Raw genomic sequence first — 28,000 nt, 5'->3', positions numbered from 1 at the left:
AACAACGTGGCATACAAAACAAAAGTTAATAAATGTAAACAGTAAAACGCATTATAGCTTGCCGGCCAATAGTGTCAATAAATACACACATTTGATCGACCACAATCACACCGTTCAAACCCTTACAGAGCTCAAGAACTGACTGGTTATCTCTTTCTCTCATTTTTTGTTTTATTTTTGACATAAATGTTCACATTTTTTCTAGCTTTTGTAGCCTACCTATGGTTTTCCCTTATCCGTGAATTTGTGAAACCAAAAGTTGTTTTATGAGACATTTCCAAATAACTGCTAGAAGTTTTGTTTTATTTCTATAACTTAGAATTTATAAACGTTCACATGGTCTTACTTTTATTTACATTACGAGACGTGAATATTACTGACTATTTTAAGAGATCGTTTCACAAAAGTCTTAAGAGAAGTGTACACAGGGGGTCCTGTGTTGGCAACTAGTGTAGGATACCTGGACTAGAAGTGAGAAATAAGAAGTATCTGGATCATTCTCAGTTTTATGTGTGCGCGCGTTGATTTTTGGATTTTTATTAAAACATACTGTTACCGTCATTGATTTTTATACAGTACGTCAATATTAGCTAGATCTATATCGTTATCACACTACAGTCTACAGATAGTTACCCAACTCCCTGAGATTCTTGGGCCACTTTAGTTGTTATTGCTATATTTGAATAGGCTACAATGTTATCATGGGATTAGTGTATTACCAATCACAGATCCAGCTTAGGAAAAATTATAATGCATGTGTAAATCTAAGAACAAAAGACTTTGAATGTTTCTGTTATTGATCAATGAAGAAGATACAAGACTTATATAGTCGGATACAACCGTCATAAACCCTCGACTATATGGAAAATATCCTAACACACATATGGATATATCCTAAGCTTTAACATTATTATCAATCTAGTAATATGGAAATATACTATTTCCTAATACTCCCCTTCAAGTTGGAGAGTGAAGATTCTGAACTCCCAACTTGGACAAAAGATGATCAAACTGCGGACGACCAAGAGCTTTAGTAAGAATATCGGCAAGTTGATTCTTTGTGCTAACATGCCTCATGGAGATAAGACCAGCTTTTGCGGCATCACGAACAAAATGACAATCTCTTTCTATGTGTTTTGTTCTTTCGTGAAAGACCGGATTGGATGCAATATGAATTGCCGCTTGACTATCACAGTAAAAAGGAACTGGTTTGGTGACTTTAACACCGAGATCGGCCACAAGTTGAACAAGCCACCGCATTTCTTTTGCTGCTGCTGCCATCGATCTATACTCTGCTTCGGCAGAAGAAAGAGAAACCATGTCTTGCTTCTTAGTTCTCCAAGCAATAGGAGAGCCACCAAGGAGCACGACGAACGAACTAATTGATCGTCTAGATAAGGGACACGACGACCAATCTGCGTCACAGTAGACAGACAATTCGAGATTAGGGTCTGCTTTTAAAAGAATACCTTGACCAGGAGATCCTTTAAGAAAACGAACAACTCTCAAAGCTCCTTCCCAATGAGCTTCCGTAGGCGACTGCATGAATTGTGAAAGAATGTGTATGGAGTAGCATAGCTCAGGCCGAGAGATAGAGAGATAAACGAGTCTGCCGACCAAGCGCCTGTATTTTGTGGGATCTGATAGTAGAGGTCCTTTATCAGAAGCAAGTTTGTGATTCTGTTCCATCGGAGTCGAGACTGGTTTAGAACCCAACAGTCCAGTCTCAGCAACAATATCAAGAACATATTTTCGTTGAGATATATAGATTACATCTGCTGAGCGTGCTACTTCAATGCCAAGAAAATACTTCAATTTGCCGAGATCTTTCATATGAAAACACTTTCCGAGATAAGCTTTAAACTTGACAAGCTTATCAGTGTTATTACTCGCAATGACCAAATCGTCAACATACACCAGAACTCTGATTTCTATTCCATCTCGTGAGTAAGAAAACAGAGAGTAATCTGAGTATGATTGGACAAAACCGAACTTGATAAGAGCTTGAGAGAGTTTTGCAAACCATCACCTAGGTGCTTGACGAAGACCATATAATGACTTGCGCAGACGACATACTTTCTTTGGATCAGAGTGACTGAAACCTGGTGGGAACCTCATGTATACCTCCTCCTCAAGATCTCCATGGAGGAACGCATTATGAACATCCATCTGATGTATCTCCCAGTTATTTGCTGCGGCTAAACGAAGTAAACCACGAACCGTTGTCATCTTGACGACTGGTGCAAAAGTCTCATTAAAATCTTCTCCTTCAACTTGTCGATTCCCACAAACCACAAGACGAGCTTTGTATCGCTCAACCGTACCGTCAGCATTATATTTGATTTTAAAAACCCACATACAAGCGATGGCAACTTTGCCGGGCGGAAGATCAGTGACATCCCATGTACCTTGTTCCTCAAGTGCATCAACTTCACCACTTACAGCTTTACGCCATACTTTATGTTTCATGGCCTCAGAAAAACTTTTAGGTTCAGCTCCTGCAGCAACGGCTGCGAGAAATACTTGATGCGAAGGTGAGAAACGTACATCAGTAATATACTCTACGAGAGGGTACGGTGTCTTACCTGAGACGGCTTCAGAGGACGATGATAGAGCGAGATGATGAGCGAGATGCTGAGCGAGATGGGTATCTTCGATGCAGACAGTAGTATATCCAATATAGTCTTGATGCTTAGCTGGTGGTGCTCGTAATCTGTGTCCTCTACCGAGTAGTTCTGTTTCTGGTATTGACTTAGATGCTTCTGCAGTCGAATCAACAATAGGTGGTGGAGAAGATGGAAGCTCCACTTCTGTTTGTGGCGTAGCAACAGGCAACTGACTAACCGTTGGTGGTAGTGACGAAGATGTGGAATTCTCAGTATTTTGCGCAACCGTCTCCGTGCTCCCCCTGTCGTTGGAGACGCTAACTGGTGCGATCAACCAATCTTCATCGCAAAACAGAGGAGACGTTGGAGCAACTGATCGGGGAATGCTAGGAGCTTCCAAAGAAGCGAATGGAAACTTGTCTTCGTAAAAGATCACGTCACGACCAATAAAGAATTGTTCTTTATCTAAATCAAAGAGCTTCCAACCTTTTTGACCGTATGGATATCCAACGAATGCACATTTGCGGCTCCTAGAACCAAACTTATCTTTATCTCTGGATCGAAAGTGAGAGTAGCATAGACTCCCAAAGACTCGAAGCTGATCATATTGTGGCTTTCGACCGTACAAGACTTCATAAGGAGACTGACCTTTAAGAAGTTTAGTAGGAGTACGATTAATTAGATGTGCCGCTGTCATTACTGCTTCACCCCAAAACTTCACTGGTAGACTGCCTTGAAATAAAAGTGCACGAGAGACATTAAGAATATGTCTATGTTTTCTTTCCACACGTCCGTTTTGCTGAGGTGTGTTGACACACGACGTTTGATGTTGGATACCATTCTCACGGAAATAGCGAGCAAGGCAAGTGAATTCTGTCCCATTGTCGGAACGGACTATTTTGACAGTTTTCCCGAATTGTTTTTCGGTCATAACACAAAAATTTTGCAACACTGTCCTGACCTCTGATTTTTCGAGTAAAAGGTATGTCCATACAGCTCTCGAATGGTCATCCACAACGGTAAGAAAGTAAACTGCTCCACAGGAAGCACGTGTGCGATAAGGCCCCCAAACATCACAATGAATCATCTCAAAACACTCGTTGGTTTTATTAAAACTGTCATAAAATACTTCTCTAGTCTGCTTTGCCCGAAAACAAGTGTCACAAGGACTTGGGTCTGCAGTTTTATTCGAAGAAAACATAGGTAAAGACTGTAAAACTGTAAAAGAAGGGTGCCCGAGCCTCTGGTGCCAACGAAAACGATCCACTGAGCTATCAACTTGATCAGTTATACGATGAACCCTTGCAGCCATAACATCCTTAAAGTAGTATACCCCATCTCGCTCTTCACCAGCTCCAATCATCGTTCTCGTGAAACGGTCCTGTAAGATACATATAGTGTCGGTTAGCAAAGCAAAACAGTTTGTTTGTCTTAGCAATTTTGAAACCGAGATCAAAGAACAATTGAGGTTAGGGACAAATAGAACATTCTCGAGAGTGATCTTATCCGATAAAGGAAAAACACCCATGTGAGTTGCGAATGTTCTATTTCCATCTGCAAACCCAACCGGACACGGTGTGATACTGAAAATATTCTCCAATAACGACATGTCTCCTGTCATGTGATGAGAAGCTCCAGTGTCAAGTATCAAATCACCATGTCTTTGCTTACCAGTAAGTTTGTCATTAGTAGGACGTGCCCTCTCATTCACCATCTGCGTGAGAGCATGCCATTGTTCCTGAGAAAATTCTGGAAAATTTGAAGAATTTGAAGTCGTTGCGTGGGCGTTGTTAACTCGAGAGTCTGTGTTTCTTGGTCTGTCTGACGAGTTGCTTCCGCGTCCACGACCTCCTCTGCTTGCTCCTCTGTTTCCACCATTGTTGCCCCTGTTTGGTGTTCTGTCTTCCCACCAGTCAGGGAAACCGATTAGCTTCCAGCAGCCTGTTTTATCATGACCGCGACGTCCACAGTGAGAGCAAGTAGGGATGCGATCTCTCTTGTCAGAGCCTCCAGAACTCGTACGAGAAGCCTGCTGTTCGGTTTCAGTGTTTGTCTTGGCGACAAAACCCACTGCTAGCTGTTGTGTTTCACGTTCTTTAGATGAATTGAGGCGCTGTTCTTCACGTATTATTTTTGCATAGATTTCCCCGATGTCAAGCTCTGAGTCGGAGGAAATAATAGACTGACACAAGCCACCAAAACGACTTTCGTCGAGACCCATGACAAGCTGATGAATTTTCTCTGCTTCCCTCGCTTTCTCAAACTCGATGATAGCTGAACAAGTGCACTTTGGGAGTGGAGAATACATGTCGAGCTCTTCCCACATCTTTGATAAGCGACCAAAATATTCGATCACAGATAGACCATCTTGCTTGCACCTGGCGAGCTGCTCCTTTAGGTGATGAACTCGAACTCTGTTTCCTACCGAGAAACGTTTTTGAAGAATGTCCCAAAGCTTGTTTGAATCTTGAATAAAAGTAACAGTGGAGCGTACGCGCGGCTCTATGGATGTTCGAATCCATCCTACAATCATAGAATTAACGGACAACCATAAGTCCAAGTTTGGATCTCCTGCGGCTGGTTTAGGAATGGTGCCGTCGACGAAGCCAAGTTTGCGTTTTGCACGAAGTGCATTGGTCATCTCGCTGGCCCATTCATTGTAGTTCTCTCCGGTCAACGTCACTGACGTTATTAATGCTCCGGGATTGTCTGAAGCATGAAGAGAGTATGGTGTTGTGAGCTGAACACTTCGGTGTTCTGTAGTTGAACTTTTGGACAGAGGAGAATCGTCTCCTTCGACCATGATTTCCGACCTTCGGAAAGTCTTGTTTTGATGTAGGAAAAATTCAGATCGCAGGATTTGTCCGCTCTGATACCATGTAAATCTAAGAACAAAAGACTTTGAATGTTCCTGTTATTGATCAATGAAGAAGATACAAGACTTATATAGTCGGATACAACCGTCATAAACCCTCGACTATATGGAAAATATCCTAACACACATATGGATATATCCTAAGCTTTAACATTATTATCAATCTAGTAATATGGAAATATACTATTTCCTAATAGCATGAATGTATATACTTTACTGGTTTCTTAATTTAGTAATTTTATAATTTTACAGGACTTGAAAATGGCGAGGATGTACAAGAAGTTGGCAATTTGCGGCGGTGAAGGAGGACGTGAATGGGACGACGATGTATTCGAAGGCGTGAGAAAAGTGTACGTTGGGCAAGATCTCTCACGTATCAGTTACATCAAATTCGAGTACGTGAAGGTAGACGGTGCAGTAATAACACGTGAATATGGGACAATACATCAACAACCTAAAGAGGTTCTCAACTGCATTTTTTAGTGATAAACAAAACTAGACATTTAAATTAAATGACATCTTAACCATACAGTTTGAACTTTACCCTGATGAACACATCAAAGCGGTGGAGGGAAGCTACAAGTCAGTGGCTCTGTGTGCCACCGAGGTAATCACGTCCCTAGTCTTCAAGACGTCGAAGGGTAGAACGTCTCCAACCTTTGGTGCGAACTTGTTCGGTACAAAGTTCATTTTTGAGGAAACTCAAGGTAAGAAGATCGTAGGGTTTCATGGACGGTCAGGTAATGCTCTGGACGCTATTGGAGTTTACTTTGCACTGGACTCTCTGACTACACCGACCCCTGTTTACAAGCTGGAAGCTCAAGGTGGTACAGAGGGGCGTGTTTGGGATGATGGTTTTTACGATGGTGTTAAAACCATGCGGATTGGTCAAGATAATAGCCGTATCACTTATTTAGAGTGTGAGTACGTGAAAGGTGGGAAATTGGAGACGCGTTGCCATGGGAAGAAAGGAGAAAAACAATTTGAGGTAATTTCTTAGTAGTTCAATTATTTTAAAATAATGTTATGCATAGGTATTGTTAGATATATAAGCTATATAATTACTATATTAAATAAGGGATTAACAGAAAAAAAACTCGCTAGTAGAAATTTTATTTACAATAACGAAATATTGACTATTTTGGAACTAGCCACAAAAAACCATAAAATAAAAATAATGTGGTTAAGTATATATACGATTTTGCCATGACAATCCCGATACATCATCATCATACCCATATGATATGATTTTGATTTCTTGCGATAAAGCCCTCCTAATTTTTCTTTCTTGCATGTTGTAGATTGTGCTTGTCCCGGGTGAATACATCAAATCGGTGGAAGCAACTTATGATAAGACAAGCTTCTTTCGCAACACGGTCCTTACGTCGCTTAAGCTCGAAACATCAGCGGGGAGAACAAGTTTCTTTGGGTATAAGACGGGTAAAATGTTTGTCCTGAAACAAAAGGATCGAAGACTTGTGGGATTCCATGGAAGAGAAGGCGACGCTATTGATGCAGTTGGAGCCTATTTTGCACCTATTCCTACTCCTGTTCCTGTGATTCCAGCCACAAAACTACCAGCGGTAGGTGGAAAGGGAGGAGTTGCATGGGATGATGGTGTCTACGATGGTGTTAGGAAGATATACGTAGGACAAGGTAATGATGGTGTGTCCTTTGTTAAGTTTGAGTACGTTAAAGGGACAAACTTGGTATCTGGAGATGACCATGGGAAGAAGACAATACTCGGAGCTGAAGAGGTCATTTCCATAATCAATCAAGAGAACTTTTATTTCAACTACTTTCATAAATTGTTTACAGTTACTTATGTCTTTGTTATTTTTGAGCACTTTCAGTTTGTGTTAGAAGATGGTGAATACCTCACGGTTTTGGAAGGCTACTACGATAAGATCTTTGGAGTGCAGGAACCGGTGATTATCTCTCTTAAGTTCAAGACAAACAAAAGGGATTCAATTCCGTTTGGAATGAATTCCGGTGAGAAGTTCTCACTCGGGGAGAAAGGCCACAAGATCGTCGGGTTCCATGGGCAAGCTAGTGATGTTCTTCACAGTGTTGGAGTTACTGTTGTTCCCATCACCCCTACCAAGTGAAACATGCATCTATTGTATGAATAATACTGAATGAACTTTTAATCAGATTGTCCTTTTAATGGTATTTACTTTGAATAATAAAGTCTATCGGTTCTTTTCTGTTCCGCAAGATTATTGGGGAGAAAATGTTTACAAATATGAACTTTTAGTTCATTAGGAAGCTCTATATATGATCTTTTGATCAAATTAAGGCTATACAATTTATATTTCAGGGGTAAAAAACAATCTAAGGGAGACTTACATATTTTACAATGAGTTAGAAAGAAAATTAAATAAAAGAATTTCGTTTACTCAGTCTTGAATTTCTAAAAATCTATCAAAATCATGTATTATATTGTTTGAAATGAACCGTTGAGATTAGTTTTTTTTTGGAATTCTATTGTAATATTAACCTTAAACATACAAGAGTATTATTATGTGCAAGTAGTAACCCTATCTCAACTAGGAATTGGAATGTATCTAAAATGTCTTTGTAGTTAAGTTTATCTATATATCCTTAGCTCTAAGCCTCTAACACTAACAGTCCTCAAAATTCATGAGTAGTTGAATTGATGATTTCACAAATCTATCTATCTTATTAAAACAGAAACATTCTGTTGGACCTAACATTTATTTTGTAAGTTTTTAAATTAAATACACTTTTATACTTTATAGTTAAACATACATTAAATCACTAATGTTCCTTTCTTTATACTACTATCCATGTTTCCAAATAATATACTTATTTCTTTATACTACTATCAATGTTTCCAAACAATATATTTTTATACCACTATCAATGTTTCCAAACAATACAATAATTAATCTTAATATTTTATATCTATCATTTTCTCTTAAAAATTTTGTAGAAACATCATAATTTCATAAATTGCAAAATAATGAACTTTAAAATTTGGATTATAAGATTACAAATTATGAAACTATTACAATTTAAATCAAATTAGATTACATATTGGTCATCCATCAGTTCAATCGGTTAGTCTCGGATTTTAGTGATTTTTGTTAATATGAATATTTTAAGAACCTAAATTGAATTGTCAGATCTCCGGATTAACCGGTATAATCACAATTGGGTTGAATTTAGAAACACTGATTTAAATGCAAAAATATTTTAAATACACTCTTTAAAAGTTACCAAAATATTTGTTAAGTTATTAGTGAAAAATTTCATCGTAAAATATTCCGCGCTTCCAAAGCGCGGGTCATAATCTAGTTCAGATTGTAAACTTTGTTTCCCTTTTATGATTAGTGTCCCTTTGTAGCACGTTTTTTTCTTATTTGTTAGTAAGAGCTCCACCCTCGGGACTTTTTGTCAAAGGAATGCTCTGACCTCAAACTGACCCCTCTACTCATGAAGTTCGCTTTGTAGACAAGCCAGTTCCGCAACCACGTGTAAAGGATATCAAAGAAAGATCACCTCATCTCCTACAATCATGCCTCAGTCCCTATAATAAAAGTCTTTCTCATTAGTTCTAATATTCTGTAGTTACTTCCATAATATTCTCTTAATAATTAATTAGGATCTTGTCCAACTATATATGTACCGTATGTGCATGAATAAGATATAAAAGTACAATTATTCGTCCATGCTATCTCTCATCACATTATCAGGAAGATCCACTTTTCCTTTCAATCTTTTTTGAGTCTTATTAAACTTTAGGGTCAGACATTTAGTTGTTGTTGCGAAGCAAAATTCTTGTTTTCAAAAATTATTATCTTAAAATGTCAATGCAAAATTTATTATAAATATTTTCAAATTTTTTTATTTGTTAATATTGCTAGGTATATGACAATAATATATTTATTTTTAAAATTAATCTATTCTATTAAAACACAAGTGTGACCAGTTGATATATCTTGTTTTCAAAAAATTATTATCTTAAAATGTCAATGCAAAATTTATTATTAATATTTTCAAATTTTTTTATTTGTTAAAATATTGCTAGGTATATGACAATAATATATTTATTTTTAAAATTAAATCTATTCTATTAAAACACAAGTGTGACCAGTTGATATATGTTGTGTCCAATTAATTATTTCCATCTTTTAATTAAAATTCAAAAACTATAATTCCCTATTTGCTATAAAGAGAAAAAAACGTAACCCCCCCCCTGTCTACATAGTTCTCGGTAATTACTTTTTGCCCATATAACAGTTATTCTTTTTTTTTGGCATAACAATTATTCTTTTCTTTTGGATTGATTCAAAATCCAGATTGTTAAAGTACCAAAATTATGATGTAAATCTCATACATGTTATTTGGTTACGTTCTCTCCACCCAAATTATCTTTACGTTATTTAATAATCTCAAACAGTGAGTATTTTGTGAATGTGTGTTTTAAGTAAGCTATGAGGGGGTTCCGTTTCATATTATACTCTAATTTCATCGTTATCATGGTCTACGTGATTATCTTGGACCATTTTGGTGTTCTTGCTATAGGTATTATAATAGGCAACAATGTTATCATGATAATAGTGTACTGCCAATAAAGTTTGGCACATTTTATTGGATTTGGATATATATTGTGAGGCTGATGTTTGAGACTTACTTTGTTGATTGCAATGTTGAATAGGGAAGACCCTTTCTCAAAAGAAAAATGTTGAATAAGGGCCAAAACAAGTTTTCTTCATCCCAACATGTACTTGGTCCATCAAAGTTATGATCAGTAACAATGTTGTATCATAATTCATTATGATTGGGCTCCGTTATAGGCTCTTATCAAAATCAACTATTGAGATAGTCCTCGTGAAACACGAGTTAGGTAAAATGTTTGCAAAAAAAAAAACACGAGTTGGGCATAACTATTTGTTGGTACGAGTTAGGTATAATGTTTGCAGAAAGAAAACACGAGTTGGGTATAAAAAAATGGTAGTTCGAGTGGGCAAGCCCACTACCATCCCCGGAGTGGAATGTCAAGGTCCCGGTGGCCCGTGTAATTGTTTGCAGCCGCAGGGATTCGAAGCCGGATTATTGAGCATCATAGCACTACGCTAGCCCTCAGCCGGACATCGTCCTTACCACTAGCCCACGGGTTGAGTTGGGTATAGCTATCTGTTGGTTACCATTTGAAAACAACGTGGCATAAAAACAATAGTGTCAACAAATACACACATTTGATCGACCATAACCGCACAGTTCAAACCCTTACAGAGCTCAAGAACTGACTGGTTATCTCTCTTTCTCTCATCTTTTGTTTTATTTTTGAAATAACTGTTCAAATTCTTACTAGCTTTTGTAGCCTACATATGATTTTCCCTTATTCGTGAATTTGCGAAGCCAAAAGTTTTTTTAAATATGAGATATTTCCGAATAACTGTTAGATGTTTAGTTTTATTTCTACAAATAAACTAGATCTATATATACATCTAACGACTTCTAAACGTAACATGGTCTTACTTTTATTTACATTACGAGACGTGAATATTACTGACTATTTTAAGAAATTGTTTCACAAAGCCTTAAAAGAGAAGTGTACACACGGGGACCGGTCCTGTGTTGGCAACTAGTGTAGGATACCTGGACCAGAACTGAGAAATAAGAAGTATCTGGATCATTCTCAGTATTATGTGTGTGCGCGTTGATTTAGGAATTTTATTAAACATTCTGTTACCGTCATTGATTTTGTATAGTACGTCAATACTAGCTAGATCTATACCCTACTATATCTGAGATTCTTGGACCACTTTAGTTGTTATTGCTATATATGTATTTGAACAGGCTACAATGTTATTATGGAATTAGTGTATCACCCAATCACAGATTCAGCTTAGGAAAAAGTGTAATGCATGAATGTATTTACTATACTGGTTTCATAATTTAGTATTTTTTTTTGCAGGATCTGAAAATGGCGAGGATGTACAAGAAGCTGGCAATTTTTGGCTGTGAAGGAGGACGTGAATGGGACGACGATGCACAAGAAGGTTTGAGAAAAGTGTATGTTGGGCAAGATCTCTCACGTATCACTTACATCGAATTCGAATACGTGAAGGAAGACGGTGAAGTGGTAACACGTGAATATGGGACAATAAGTCAAGACCCTAGAGAGGTTCCCAACTGCATTTACCCTCCATTCAGACTGACAACTGGTATAATCACATTTTCCACTTACCTTGACAGTGTACTTCCACTGGGATTTTACTAGTTTCGTGTTGAATATTCACCTGTAATTTAAGTTCAAATTTTACTGAGAACTAAAATATAAGATAGTTTAATAAGAAAAATACACCAAAATTATTCCTTTTTTCTGTAAGATCCCTACATGGAAAAAAAATATTTTTTTTGTTCTTTCTTTCAAATTTATATGAAATTAAATAATAATTACAATATAATATTTTTGATTCACTCTAGTCTCTAATGAAGAAAAAGTCGACATATCAATATTTGTTATTTTTATTTATATTGGGTAACCTAATACATTTTATTATACCACAAACACTAATAACAATTAATAATATTATTTTATCTCCTTTGATAAAGGTGTGTATTATTATTACTTGAATATCTATGTAGATAAAAAATCAAGGATCACAAACATTCCTTTTATTCTTGTGATACATGCATCTGCAATAAATCTGTTTTTTTCCTGGGTATTCTGTTCCGTTAATTTTGTATTTAGGTCCTACGACGTCGCTAATAACGCAACGACCAGACCCTTTCCTTTTTCTGGTACATACAGATGCACAATTGGCATGATCACATTTTCCACTTCCCTCTCCGAATAACTCAATACAGGTGGGTTGTTTTCCTCCCTTAGCAATCGACACTACACCTGTTATTATAGTAGTTAAAATATAACTTTAGTCTTTGTATTTAAAATACATGCTTAGACATTTTTTTTTTCATATTTGTAGGAGAAAAAAAACTTAAAGTATAAATATATTTTTTTTTACTTATTGATTATTCTGGAAAAATTGCTAAACGTAACATTATAGAATTCGATATACAAATTATATCAGTATATAAAATAATGTGTATCAGAATAATTGACTTTAATTTTAAATTATTATTGAATATAATACTAAAATGATAAATATAAATACAAACCAAATAGAAGAACTGTGAGTATAACGAGACCAATAAACGAAGGTTGAAAACCATTTTTCATCTTCGATAATGAACTAAAGGTGTTTTAAAATTAGAAAAACAGAGGAGTATATTTATAGATGAATAAAAAATTGAAACATATCTAATTTAAGCTATGTATTTTCTAAAATTCCGATTTAAAAGGATCTAATTTGACCAAAAACCATTTTCAAAATTTCTAAATTTTAGATAAAAAATTGACATGGTTATTTTAAATTTATTTAAATTTTTTCTTGAAATATACATGAAAACACCACAATCGTTAAAGCTCTGTGAGAAGCTACACACAAAGTCTAATTTTTACTAGAGTAAAAACTGCGGACTATTACATGGGTATTAATCAAACTCCGATGACACAAAAGAAACCACTAGAGACAGTTACATGGGTATTAATCAAACTGCGGACTATTACATGGGTATTAATCAAATTGCGGACTATTACTTTCATTGTACTTTTAATGGTACTTACTTTAAATAATAAAGTCTATCGGTTCTTTTCTGTTCCGCAAGATGAATGGGGAGAAAATGTTTACAAATATGAACTTCTAGTTCATTAGGAAGCTCTATATATGATATTTTGATCAAATTAAGGTTATACAGTTTATATTTCAGGGGGAAAAACAATCTAATGAAGACTTACATATTTTACAATGAGTTAGAAAGAAAAATAAATAGAAGAATTTAGTTTACTCAGTTCTTGAATTTCCAAAAGTCTATCAAAGTCATGTATTATATTGTTTGAAATGAACCGTTGAGAATATTTTTTTTTTGGAATTCTATTGTAATATTAACCTTAAACATACAAGAGTATTATTATGTGCAAGTAGCTAGTAACCCTATCTCAACTAGGAATTGGAATGTATCTAAAATGTCTTTGTTGTTAAGTTTATCTATATATCCTTAGCTCTAAGCCTCTAACACTAACAGTCCTCAAAATTCATGAGTAGTTGAATTGATGATTTCACCAATCTATTCAGATTGTAAACTTTGTTCCCTTTTATGATTAGTGTCTCTAATTCTTCGAATGTAGCTAGCAATTAAATCAGTGTCCATTTTTAGCATGTTCCTTCTTATTTTTTAGTAAGAGCTCCACCCTCGGGACGTTTTGTCAAAGGAATGCTCTGACCTCAAACTGACCCCTCTACTCATGAAGTTCGCTTTGTAGACAAGCCAGTTCCTCAACCACGTGTAAATGATATTAAAGAAAGATCACCTCATCTCCTACAATCATGCCTCAGTCCCTATAATAAAGTCTTTCTAATTAATTCTAATATTCTGTAGTTACTCCCATAATATTCTCTTAATAATTAATTAGGATCTTTGACATCCCAACTATAAATGTACCGTATGTGCATGAATAAGATATAAAAGTACAAGAACTCTTCCATACTATCTCGATCTCATCACATTATCAGGAAGATCCACTTTTCCTTTCAAACTTTTTAGAGTCTTAGAGCATCTCCATCTCCACTCCATAATTTACTCTATTTATAGAGTAAATGGAGTGGAAAATGGAGTAGTGAACAAAAAATAAAAGCATTACTCTATAAATGGAGTAATGCTTTTATTTTTTGTTCATTACTCCATTTTTCACTCCATTTACTCTATAAATAGAGTAAATTATGGAATGGGGATGGAGATGCTCTTACTAAACTTAGTTGTTGTTGCAAAGCAAACTTTTTGTTTTCAAAGAAGTATTATCTTAAAATGTCAATACAAAATTTATTATAAATATTTTCCAACTTTTTGTATTTGTTAAAATATTGCTAGGTATATGACAATAATATATTTATTTTTAAAATTAAATGTTTTCTTAACATGTATGCATAAATTTAAAATGAAAAATAAGATAGAACAAAAAACAAATTATAAGATTTTTTCCTGAAATTTACATTTATAAGATTATTTAATCCTTACGAAAATATTACAACCAATCTTCTCCGGGGAAATCAATCACTTACTCATTTTCAAGAAAAGAAAAATCAATCACTCAAAAAGTTATTGCATTAGTTCAGAAAACAGTGAGAAATTTATTATTTAATATTTGTGGCCACATCTTCAAATCAATACTGATTCATATATCGCACAATATAATAAATAAAATATATGCATATATCTGAGGTTAATAAACTGACACATCCGATCCGATAAATCAATAAGATCAAACGGATAAATGATTTTATACAAAGAGAACGTCGTAACTTGTATGTGTTTCTTAAGAACTATTTTTTTTGGCAAAATTAAAAAACCATTTTCAAAGCATAAAAAATCTTATAGTAGTACAAAATACTCTTTTCGTAAACAACTTATTTGATTGTAATTTGTATGTGTTTTTCTTTTCTTTTTTTATAACAGATTGTATGTGTTTTTCAAATTAAGAAAGGATATCAGAAGTGATAATGCAACTGCAACCTATTATTTTATAAAATCTTTACCTATTGTTTTGTTTAATATGCATGTCTATCACATTAGATGTGTTATTTACAAGATCTAAATGATACGTCATTATCATTCGAAAATAGAAATTGTGTGATTGTACTTTTATTAGATTATAATTTTCCCTAGATTTATTTTAGAAAACTTTTTAACAGAGCAACAAAGATGTACAGTATAAATTCTTTAAATTAATAATCTATAAATTAATATACACTAAAAATCTTTATAATATAATATAATTTTATAGTCTCATACTGTATTGATTTTTTGGTTCAATTAATATATCGATAAATTAATATCTTTATAAATAATAGATGTTTGACTGTATGCAGAAAAAAAAAACAAAAGACAATAACACGGCTTTTCAAAACTATTATGAAAATTTGAAACACACAACAACGAAAGTCACATAAAAATGCATAGTAAAAGTTATAAACCCATCACTATGCACGGGAAAACGGCCATTTCATACCCAACATATCGCAATATGTTCAATTCATACCCGACTTATATGACCGTGCCAAAACATACCTAAACATATATGGATGTGCCAAAACATACTCAACTTATATTTTTTTGGCAAAATCATACAGCAGTCGCCACATCAGCTGCCTTGTCATCTATTTTTGCTTGCGTGGATGCAACGTCAGCTAATTTTGCTGGCAAATGTGCCATGTATATAAATTATTAAAAAACTAAATAATTTTGTTATAAAAATAAATTTTTATAATTTTTTATTATTTAGTAAAATTAACAAAAATTAATTAATTAATTAAATTTAAATCTTATATAAGAGATATATTCGTAAATATTTTGATCCTATCAAAAAATGTCCTAATAAGAGTTATATATGTATTGTAATGATTCAAATCCAATGCTAGTTTGCAGACATGTTATTCTTGATTAATTATGATTGTGTTAATCTAAAATTTATAATGTAAATAACATACTCATAATTAATAAAGCGTAATATGATTTATTTTTACCCTTGATTAATAAAACGTAACATAATTTATTTTTACGCTTTTTTAATCATGGGTATGTTATTTACATTTAAAAAAATTAGATAAATGTAAATAACATACCCATGATTAATAAAGCGTAACATGATTCATTTTTACGCTTTATTAATCATGGATATATTATTTACATTTAAAAATTTAGATTAACACAACTATGATTAATCAAGAATAACACGTCTTCAACACTTGCATTGAATTTAAATCATTAAAATACATATATAACTCTTATAAGAACGGTTTTTGATATAATCGAAATCTCTTATATAAGATTTGAATTTAATTAATTAATTATTTTTTTGTTAATTTTACTAAATAATATAAAATAAAAATTTTATATTTTCTAAAATTTTATTTTTATAACAAAATTATTTAGTTTTAAAAAAATTTATATACATGACATATTTGTCAGCAAAATTAGCTGACGTTACATCCACGCGAGCAAAAATAGATGACATGGCAGCTGATGTGGCGACTGGTGTATGATTTTGCCAAAAAAATATAAGTTGGGTATGTTTTGGCACAGCCATATAAATTCAGGTATGTTTTGGCACGGCCATATAAGTCGGGTATGAATTGAACATATCGCGATATGTTGGGTATGAAATGGCCGTTTTCCCCACTATGCACATATAGCAATTTTTCACATATATATATTAGTAAACACAACTTCATAAGTTCATAACACATTTACAAATAATATTTTTATCTTATCTCTTTCTTTGTATTTTTAATATTTTTGCGGATGCAAACTTTTGTTCTTATTTATATTTAAATAATAAATTCTAGTTATTACTTTTGCAATATCTCCTATCAAAAGCAACTATTGCAATTGTGACCGTCCTTCGAAATCGTGAACCATGTGGTGGTTGCAATTCACGAGAAGAGTCAACAAATACACACATAATTTGAATATACATAAGGTGCATGGTTCATTGCCTTTCATTCTCAATGAGATCTAAAGAATTTACACACTTACACACACTTCAATAAATTGAGCTTGTTTATGGACTCCTAGTAAAACAATTATTGCAATTGTTGACAGTCCTTGGTGAGTCGTGAAACATGTGTTGGATGCACTTCACGAGAAGCGTCAATAAATACACACATGTCACCAACCACAAGGTTCATCGCCTTCATTCTCAATCTAATCTCAAGAATTTACCGGTGATCTCTCTCTCTCTCATCCTTCTTTTTTGAATGAAGAAGATAGATTGATGTGTTTAGCTGTTGGTATATTGGTGTTATATCATCTAGTTGTGAATATGCGTTTTGTTCGATATTATATTCAATTTCATGGTTATTAAGCTTATAAAACCACACTATATATACATATTACCCATCAGTTGATTACTCTATATGTGATTCTTGGACCGTTTTGGTGTTCTTGCTATTTATCGTGTTATTCCTGTACCACCAAAAAGCTTGGCATATTTTACTTTTTATCACAGTTGTTTCTCAGTACGTTTGATTTCATCTGTGTATGTTTAAATTGGTAGCATTAGTAGAGGTTTTTAAATGAAATTTGGATTATTATTTAAATCAAACTTAACATGCATTTTTCTAAACACAGTAAATCAATATATATATATATAATCTATCTTCTTCATTTTATTACAGGATTTGAAGATTCGAAATGGGGAGAATGTACCAGAAGCTGTCTCTTTGCGGTGGTGAAGGTGGGAGTGAATGGGACGACGGTGTATACGAGGGTGTAAAGAAAGTGTATGTTGGGCAAGATCTCTCACGTATCACTTACATCAAATTCGAATACGTGAAGGAAGACGGCGACGTTGTAACACGTGAATATGGGACAATAACTCAAGACCCTAGAGAGGTTCTCCACTGCATTTACTCTCCATTTTTTTTACACATTATTAGTTTCTTTTTCGTGTATTTTATTTTCTTGATTGAACAAATAACATTTTCAAGTGCAGTTTGTGATTGAATATCCGGATGAACACATCACAGCGGTGGAGGGAAGCTATAATAAAGTGGCTCTGATAGCCATGGAGGTGATCACGTCCCTCGTTTTCAAGACCTCAGAGGGTAGAATGTCTCCAACGTTTGGTCCAAACTTGTTCGGAGTTGTCAATGGTACAAAGTTTAAGTTGGAGGACGAGGGAAAGAAGATCGTAGGTTTCCATGGAAGGTCTGATAAAGCTGTCGACGCTCTTGGAGTTTACCTTGAACTAGACTCTCTGACCACGCCTTTCCCTATTTACAAGCTGGAAGCCCAAGGTGGTAAAGAGGGGAGTGTTTGGGACGATGGTTGTTTCGACGGTGTTAGGACGGTGCGTGTTGGTCAAGATGATTGTCGTATCACTTATTTGGAGTTTGAGTACGCGAAAGGTGCGAGGTTTGAGACACGACACCATGGGGTGAAAGGAGAAACCCAATCTGAGGTATTTTCTACTAGGTCTTATATACATGATTGGCCTAATAATTTTCAAAAGAAGAAGAAGATATAGGTCATGTTAGATGTAAATTTGGTTTATATGTGAAATAGTATAACAAGTTAACAACCAAAAGTTTAGTACCAAATAGTTGGTGATCTAGTAGTTCTGAAAATTCACATGGTTGTTAGTTTTGGAAATGATGATTGATATAATATTATTAGTGAGTATGAAGTATCTCCCTCATACCTCCAAAGCCATTTCTATTATTGGGATAATTCACTTATCAATAAAAAAATTCAAAAAGATAAACATTTTTAATTTACAATGTATTTTCATATCAAATTATAGTGATAGATTGTAAATTTTGAAAAATAAGTTGTCTATTAAATTTCAATTGACTAAAATTCGTAAGATATATAGTTAATCATAAAAAATAATATATTTGCAATAAAAATTTAATATATTTTATTAATAAGTATGAAAACTAGCATTGATTATTTTTTAAAAATGTTGGAATATATTATAGTTAGACCTGTGTGTTTGGATTTTTTTACTATAATTTTTTTTTTGAATTTTGCTTCTTGTTGCAGTTTGTGGTTAATTTTATGAATGAACACATCACATCGGTGGAAGCAACCTATGATAATCCAAAGTTTTTCCGCAATACCGTCATAACTTCACTTAAGTTTGAAACATCAAAGGGCAGAACATCAGTCTTTGGGTATGAAGTGGGTAAGAAGTTTGTGCTGGGGCAAAATGGGGGTAGGCTTCTCGGATTCCATGGAAAAGAAGGTGAAGCTATTGATGCTCTTGGAGGTTATTTTGAACACACTCCTGTTCCCACTCCCACTCCAGTGATAGGAGATCCATGGGGTGATTACGGTATCTACGACGGTGTCAAGAAGATAACAATAGGACTATACGAAGAAGGTGTAGCCTTTCTCAAGTTTGTGTACATTAAAGGCAATGGCCTAGTAACTGGTGATGACCATGGGAAGATAACTTCACTCGGAGCTGAAGAGGTAATTTTTTTTCTAAAACCATACTTTTAACATTTTTACTTATCTTTGTTTATATTTGAGCCTTTGCAGATTGTTCTTGAGGATGGTGAATATCTAAAAGGCATAGAAGGCTACTATAGACCTATACCTGGTGCACCATTTGGAAAGATTGTGTCTATTAAGTTCAAGACGAACAAAAGGGAGACACCTCTGTATGGATTGGATTCTGGTGAGAAGTACTCGTTCGAGGAGAAAGACCACAAGATCACAGGCTTCTCTGGACGAGCTACCGATGTTATTTACGATATCAGTCCCATGTCCAGGCGCATCTAGTAAAAAAAAAACTTGCTCTGAATCAAAAACTTTCAATAAGAGATTGGTGTGTCTGCGTGTGTTTTCCTTTATGAATATAAAAAGACTTTCAATAAGAGATTGGTACCAAATTTTAGCAAAAAAAATAATAATAAGAGATTGGTATCTGTTTTTATTTTTATGAATAAATTTTTTTTTTATAAGATGTATTGGTATGTATTATCTTTATTTTCTGTTATGATTGTTCCTTGAGACACACCATGATTAGGCTTTTAAGCCAGACCATTCCTATCCTTTAAATTGTGTTAGGACAACAAATAAAGAAACAGAGCAGAACAAAGCAAAACCATCTACATAGTTTTGTGCTCCCTGTACAGGCGATGACCGAGACACTCTCCATATCCAAAATGGATGTTAAAAGCAAAACAAATCAGATATAGATAAAAAAAACTACCACCTACTTCAGCAGTACTTTCCAAATCTTCCTCATATAAACGGCTAAAGACCAAACCGATAGTCCTGCAGACACATAAAGCAATCCAGCTCCAGACGCTGCGAGCCATCCGACACTGCTGTCCCGGCTCGCGAGAAGTATGGTTAGTGCTGTCATCTGCGTGGCGGTTTTCGGTGAAAGATAGATGTTCGGTGATCTAACTAACTAACTTACCTCTAATAGCTTTCCATTTTGAGATGCAGCCCATTCTCTAACCGCAGACATGGTAATCTACATAAAGACTAATGTATCATACAGTTAAGGACACGTCACTTACTCTACAAGTAAAGGAAACTAAGGAGAATACAATCAATCTTTCTACAGATCTTACCTCTCTACCAATGATTGCAATAGACGGTACCGTTAGTAACCACGGAACTGGTCCTAACACAGCAACGTCGATAGGCTTTGTACAGAGTAAGATCAATGTAGCTGCGACCATAAGCTGAAGACACAAGACATAAAAAATTAAGAAACACATAGAAAGCTTAAGATTAGAAAAAAAAAAAAGACAAAAAATCTGGCACAAAACCTTATCTGCAACAGGATCCAAAAACGCTCCAAACGCAGAACCTAACTTCATCTGTAAACGTACATGATCTCTCACCGTCAAGTCAAGATTGCAACTTTTAAACACAGAGACAAATAAAGAAAGAAAGTACCTTGCGTGCAAGATAGCCGTCAAGCCAGTCTGTAACAGCAGCTGCAACGAAGATGCTTGTGGTCGCAGTTGTTCCCCACCATCCATCAACGTAGAAGGCTTACAAGCAATAACAACAACAAAAAGGTGAACACTTTAACATGAACAAAAAAAACATAATCCAAAAAAAAAAAAAACACACACACACACACACAAACCCAAGAAGAGGTTTAGAACCAAAGAGAAGCAAAGGTGAACACTTCAACATGAAAACACAATCCAAAAACACAAACCCAAAAGAGATTTAGAACTAAAGAGAAGCAAAGGTGAACACTTGAACATGAAAAAACAAAAACCCAAAAGAGATTTAGAAGTAAAGAGAAGCAAAAGGTGAAGACTTTTAACATGAAAGAACACAATCTCAAAGAAAGACTTTAGAACTTAAATGAGAAAAGCGTACTGGAGACGAGAAGGGGAACGGCAGCGACGCGACCAAGGGTTAGGACGGTGGGCAATGTAAGAACTTTGGAAGAAGAGTTGATGGGTGCGTCGTCTTGTCCCACGAGGGCTGCTGATCGGGTAAGGGGCGGCGATGATGGTGGGTGTTTCTCCGACGAAGAGGAATAAGAGGAAGAGAAGATGGGTATCACAAAGGTTGGAGCTTTATGGGAGGAGGAGCAAGGGGAAGTGGCTGTGAAGCGTGAGGAACGGCTAAGATGCGCCGCAGGGTAAGAGAGACGTAACGTGCGCCGCAAATTGACGCGACTATTAAGGAAGCAAAGGTGGATCTGAGCATGGCTGATGAATGAAGGAGCACTTTAATTTTATCTAAATCTAGGTAACCAACTGAATTTTTAAATATTTATATTTATAATAAAAATAATATATTTAATAATTTTTTTTTTTTAATATTTGTGCATTGAAGTAAAATATCAAATAATATGGAACACAAGGAGTTTTAAACTTCAATTATAAATCTATAATTTTTCTGTGACTATTTTCTTTGCAATTTTAACTCAATAAGATATATATTTTTTAAAAAAATATAATTATTATTTATTGATAAACAAAAATGGATTTTTATATAATGAGAGACTAGATTTTGACCCGCCCGCCCGTGCGGGTGTATATTTCAAAAATATATTATTATTTATTTTTTTATGTCAATATCAAAACTGGATAAAAAAAAAATCTGAAGAACCGACCACGATCCGAAAAAGTAATATCAAACCCGAACCAAAATTGATTAAATATCCAAATTATTCAAAATTTTGATATTTAGACAACTAAAACCATAACCAATTCGAACCAAAGTATTTTGGATATCAAAATGTATCCGAAAAAGATTTATATACTTATATATGTATATATATTAATTATTTTTAGTTTTAATGTATATAAAAACATCCAGAATATATATATGATACTTTTAGGTTGGTTTAAATACTTGAAAATATATAAATAGTCAAATATAAATATCTAACATATTGGAAGTACACTCAAAACACCAAAAATATTTAAAATAATTATTGATTTTTGATCCAAAATTTAAACCAAACCAATTTATATGTTAAGTTTATGTATTCTGACATATGTTTTTCAGATTTATATACAATATATTATTTTATTTATATATTTTAAGAAATTAAAAATTTATAATGAATTCTTAAAAAAATAATTTAAATGGGTTATCCGAACCCGAACTGAACCCGCAAAGATCCGAATATAATTCGAACTGAAATTCAGAAATATTTGAATGGGGCTGAAATATTTGACCTCGGAAACCCAAAACCCAAGCAAATATGTAACTAACCCGAATTGATACCTGAACGCAGCCCCAGTCAAAATTCGAACTGAAATTTAGAAATATATGAATTGGACTGAAATATTTGACCCTGGAAACCCAAAACCCAAACAGAATGGATACCTGAACGTCTAGCCCTAGTCACTATTATGTATCGTATATATGTCATCATATAATTAATTGTATTGGTCCATCATATAAATAATCATATAAGTAATAGTATTTTATATGTACCATCTTATAAATAATCATATATATTATTATATTCTTAAAGTTTAATCCGAAATATAAAAACCATCATTTAAGTTGGTATATAGAATTAATTTTTTTGTTGTATTTTTTTATATATATTGAAAAATATTTTTAATAATGGTTATTGGAAAATATTTTAGTAAAAATAAATTTTTGAATGAATGCATATTTTTTTATCAATTTTTGATATAAATCAAATTTAAATTATTATTTTGATTTGAAATACGTATATAAAATCTAATGATTATCTTAGACAAAACAATGTTTTTAGGTAATTATATTAGTCCATTTTGTATATTTTAAAACTGATATAATGGATTTCCAATTTTTATTAATAACATAGGCCATTACTTTTTTCTTCTTGACATACTTTTATCCATGTTTCAAAGTTTTAATTTTTTGAATTAGTTTTCTATGAATTATTATTAATCTATCTATACTATTATTTGCGAAGTGATTTTTCGCAACGGAGCTCTCACGTTAAAAGTTAGAGCGGTTAATATCGTTTATACCCTTAATGAATAGAATTTATAAATTACTTAAAATAAAAAACGAATTTAAATGATTTTATTAGATAAATGATCAAAATTAATAATTAATAATTAATAATAATAATAATTATCCAAAATCCATAAATATATATTTTAAAATAAAAAGATAATGATCATATATATATATTGTGATTATCCGAAAGATATCTTTTAATAGAAACTTAAAAATTAAAAAAAAAACAGAAATACATAACTAAATAATAATCAATTAATATTTTTACTTTTATATAATTAAAAAGATCATATTGAGTGATTTCTAATTTTTTATTAACAATGAATATAGTATACATAATAATTTTCAAGACAAAACTAAAATTATTACTTTTATATAACTGAAAAATAATATTGAGTGATTTCTAAAATTTATTTATTAATAATGAATATCATATACATAAGAATTTCCAAGAAAAAAATCATTATACATAAGAATAGTCAAATGAAAAATACGGATTTACCATTATAATCTTTTAATTATTAATTATTGTATTAATAAGTAGCTGTAAAATGTATATGCCCGCATATGCGGGCTAAACACCTAGTTTTATGGTATTTGTTTTTGAAAATTGAACTCTTTAAATTTTTAGATTTGACTAAACTAAATAAGGTAATAATACTGTTTTTAAAAATTGTTTTATATAATATACTATTTATATTTCAGTTTGTGTTTTTATTTTCACCATAAAGAATTGTAAATATAGTGACAGAATTGTAAATAAAAAGAAATATAGAAAGAAGATTGTTTTATGTATTATAACAACAATGGCTAAATGTTTATATAAAAAGAAGTATTAAATATGTTATTCATGTTTTTAAGCAATTCTCATTTGTTATTAATTTATTGAAAATACAATGACTAAATGTGTAAATAAAAGAAACTACACATCTCTACTATCCATGTTGCCAAATATATCTCATTTATTCTATTATTCTTGTTTCCAAACAATTCAATTGGGTACTTGAACTTTAATAATATAGATAAATAAGAAAACCGGTTGATCGCAACTCTATATTGAATTTGATAGACCAACTGGTTTTTGATTGTAATATCTTAGATATAATAACCAAAAGATTGGCATATGTAGTATAAGACAAATATTGGCATATTTCAACTTTTAGAAAAGAATTGTTATAATGTCGTTTCAAATTTTGTTTTGTAGAGAACAGTTTATGACTAAACCCGAATTTCCACACATTTTATGGTCATCTGGTTAAAGCTGGTTAAAGATGCTTAGATAAATGGCAAATAGGCCCAACTCTTAGTAAATTTACATAAAGATAACGTAGCCTATTGATAATTAGTAGGGAAAAAAACGTGATGGGCTTCACATATGTCGTGTAATACAAATGGACAAATAACAAAAGTTCAATAATTAAAACCAGTGGCATTCAGTTGTAAATAATGAAGTTAACTCAGGGTAAATTCCCATTTGTACTTCACTTTTAATAGGATAGATATGGAATTAAGTTTGTTTTGAAAAAAAAGTTACTCACAAGAGTCATTGGCCAAGACGAAGCTGTCAAAGCCATTTAATCTCATTTAAATAAAATATTCTTTCAAAATGTCATTTAAAAAAAAGTTTCACATATATTAATAAAATATAATTCCTCCGTTTCAATATATATGAAATTTTAAACTTTTTTCTTGTTTCATAATAGATTATGATGTTTGCACATCTATGTAACTTTAATTTTATCTAAATCCATATAACTAACTGAATTTTTAATTATTTATATTTATAATAAAATAAAAATTAGTTTGAAATTATAATTTCGTAATATACTTAATAAATGTTTTTAATACTAGTGCATTGAAGTAAAATATCAAATAATATGGAACAAAGAGAGTTTTAAACTTCAATTATAAATCTATAATTTTCTGTGACTATATTTTTCGCAATTTTAAATCAATAAAATATATAATTTTTTAAAAAATATAATTAACCATTATTTATTGATAAACAAAAATAGATTTTTATACAATGAGGGATATGGAATTAAGTTTGTTTTGAAAAAAAAGAAGTGTTTCAAAAAAAAAAAAAGACACAACTACGCTAGTATACGTCTCATGAGACCCGCAAACACCCAACTCCTCCCTCATCTCTCCCAACAAACCCAAAGCCATCCCCAAATCAGGAATCTTACAAGCAGCTTGAACAGCGAGACTGTACATCAAACCGTATCTACTACTCCTCCTGAAAATCCTCACAGCCTCTACAGGCCTCCGTTCCCTCAAACAACCTCTCATCAACAACTGAGCCATGACGTTATCACCACTAACACCCATCTCAACCATCTCGTTGTAAATCTCCTTAGCTTCGCCAATCTCATTACTCTTGACCAAAGAACTCAACAAACTGTTCACATAACACACGAAATGAACAACCTTTCGATCCACCATGAGGCTAAAACACTCTAAAGCATCGTATATTCTCTTGTTCCGTGTATAAGCGTTGAGCAAGTAGTTAAAACCATGTGGGTCGAGTCCAAGATCGAACCTTTGAGCCGAATCCAACAGATGCTTAACAATTACCGATGGAGGGAGTTCTGGGTTCGCTGAGACGAACAGCACGAGTAAGTTTCTGGCGCGATCGCGGGTCTGGGGAGAGGTGGCGAGGATGTGGGTGAGCACCCAGAAGAGGTCTCCTCCGTGGCGGATCTGGTTCAGAGGTCTGACCCAGCTGCAGTACTCAAGAGCTGAAACGGGGTCGTTTCTGCGGCCTATAAGGACTCTGATTACGTCAGCGTCGTCGACGACGTCGTTTTGGTTTGTAATCAGAGGAGATTGAGGTTGTTGGGAAGAAAAGGGTTTAGGGTTTATGAGGAAGCGATGATAGAGGAGAAGAGTTGGGCGGAGTCTCTTGGAAGCCAATAAAGTTGTCATCTTCTTCTATTGGGAAGAAGAGGATCAGACTCAACTCTCTCTCTCTCTCTCTCTCTCTCTCTCTCTCTCTCTCTCTCTCTCTCTCTCTCTCTCTCTCTCTCTCTCTCTCTCTCTCTCTCTCTCTCTCTCTCTCTCTCTCTCTCTCTCTCTCTCTCTCTCTCTCAAAACAAGAGCTTAAACCCTACTACATTGAGAACGAAGACTCGTCATCCAACGGCGTCGTTTTGACTTTGATCTTCTTTTACTTTCACCGGTCTAACTAAAGTCTGAATCAAATATTTAAAATCCCAACGTGCAATGGGGCATCGGTTGATAGCGTCAAAATGAAATACTGGTTTTCTTTGGTTAATATACGTAAATCATCTAGTTTTAATAAATTATTTTAAAATACGGTTTTATGGAAATTTTGATTTTTAACTGTTTATTATAGCTTACGAAATCTCAAAAGGAGAATTGTCTAGGATGTTCGGTTTTCCATGTAAAATAGTGTGTACTACAGCACTTGTATAAATATTGTTACAACGGATATCATATGACTAATAATACCTAACATAAATAGTGAAGGAAGTGATCAAATTTGGAGGAAATTATAACTTTTAGAGGAAATTATAACTTTTACTCAAATTTAATATTGCTTTTTCAAATCTACTTTAAATACAGTAGAACCTCTATAAATTAATAATCTATAAATTAATAATCTCTATAAATTAATAAATTTTAGCGGTCCCAAGTTGGACCGGTGTTAAATATAACACAAATCGATAAAATAATAAGATAATAATATTTTTAAAATTTCTATGTAAATATATAGTCCCCTTAAAATCATAAATTAATAATTTATCTATATATAATTTTTATATAAGTTAAATATTATATTGTTGGTTTTATATTCACAATGAAAATTCTTTATTTTTCTTACCATTTCAATATATTTTGATAACATTTAGTAAAATTATACCGAAAACAACTTAACAATTCTATGAAACATAAAATTATACATAAAATAAGATAATAAAACAATATTGAAGTCAAATTTATAAAATTTAAATAATGTACATACGGTAAAATAAAATATTTTCTTTTTTATGTAAATAAAAATAGAAAAATAGAAAAAATCTAAATAAGGAAACTTTTGTAAATTAATATCTCTATAAATTAATAAAATTTCAAAGTCCCAATATTATTAATTTATAGAGGTTTTACTGTAATAATCATTTTAATAAATACCTTATGTTTTTTATCAAAAGAAAACAAAATTAACTCTAGTAAATCATTTATAGATGTTTAAGAATTATTTATAAAAGCGTATAGTACACTCAACCTCACCCCCTAAATACAATGTTCTAAACAAATACTCACTAGACTTTATAACCCAAATATTATATTATTCTGATAAATGTATATTTGAATAATTATATCAAACTTAGCGTATTTCAAGCAATTTTTCAAAAGTTTACTCGTCTTACGATGAAATATAATTGTGTACTTCCATTAGGATTTAACTAGTTTTTTTTGTTGGATATTCAGTGGTAGTTTT

At 33.1% G+C, this 28,000-nt stretch overlaps 4 protein-coding genes across 4 annotated transcripts; 3 read left to right on the top strand and 1 right to left on the bottom strand.

The window, feature by feature from the left end:
• LOC108854956 (jacalin-related lectin 23) lies at positions 1–7,690 on the top strand. Its single transcript, XM_018628635.2, has 5 exons — positions 1–145; positions 5,734–5,943; positions 6,014–6,469; positions 6,783–7,238; positions 7,335–7,690. Exons 2-5 carry the CDS (start codon positions 5,743–5,745, stop codon positions 7,587–7,589), a joined length of 1,368 nt encoding a protein of 455 aa, XP_018484137.1. The 5' UTR covers positions 1–145; positions 5,734–5,742; the 3' UTR covers positions 7,590–7,690.
• A 2,769-nt stretch (positions 7,691–10,459) lies between these two features.
• On the top strand, positions 10,460–12,424 carry LOC108854959 (jacalin-related lectin 22-like). Its single transcript, XM_018628637.2, has 3 exons — positions 10,460–10,760; positions 11,429–11,678; positions 12,209–12,424. Exons 2-3 carry the CDS (start codon positions 11,438–11,440, stop codon positions 12,283–12,285), a joined length of 318 nt encoding a protein of 105 aa, XP_018484139.1. The 5' UTR covers positions 10,460–10,760; positions 11,429–11,437; the 3' UTR covers positions 12,286–12,424.
• Positions 12,425–17,097: 4,673 nt separating this feature from the next.
• Positions 17,098–20,051, top strand: LOC130511627 (jacalin-related lectin 22-like). Its single transcript, XM_057008888.1, has 5 exons — positions 17,098–17,297; positions 17,751–17,967; positions 18,068–18,535; positions 19,120–19,551; positions 19,621–20,051. Exons 2-5 carry the CDS (start codon positions 17,767–17,769, stop codon positions 19,861–19,863), a joined length of 1,344 nt encoding a protein of 447 aa, XP_056864868.1. The 5' UTR covers positions 17,098–17,297; positions 17,751–17,766; the 3' UTR covers positions 19,864–20,051.
• On the bottom strand, positions 20,052–26,463 carry LOC130511355 (uncharacterized). Its single transcript, XM_057008300.1, has 7 exons — positions 25,643–26,463; positions 21,436–21,791; positions 20,998–21,095; positions 20,868–20,918; positions 20,667–20,780; positions 20,510–20,566; positions 20,052–20,411 (listed from the first exon to the last, which is right to left on the bottom strand). The coding sequence occupies exons 1-7, from the start codon at positions 26,461–26,463 to the stop codon at positions 20,193–20,195; spliced, it is 1,716 nt and encodes a 571-aa protein (XP_056864280.1). The 3' UTR covers positions 20,052–20,192.
• Positions 26,464–28,000: the final 1,537 nt, after the last annotated feature.

Source organism: Raphanus sativus, chromosome 4, assembly GCF_000801105.2.
Source record: "Raphanus sativus cultivar WK10039 chromosome 4, ASM80110v3, whole genome shotgun sequence".
NCBI classification, from domain to species: Eukaryota; Viridiplantae; Streptophyta; class Magnoliopsida; order Brassicales; family Brassicaceae; genus Raphanus; species Raphanus sativus.
The sequence above is the reverse complement of the archived record's forward strand: the minus strand, read 5'-3'. Positions and strand labels throughout refer to the sequence as shown.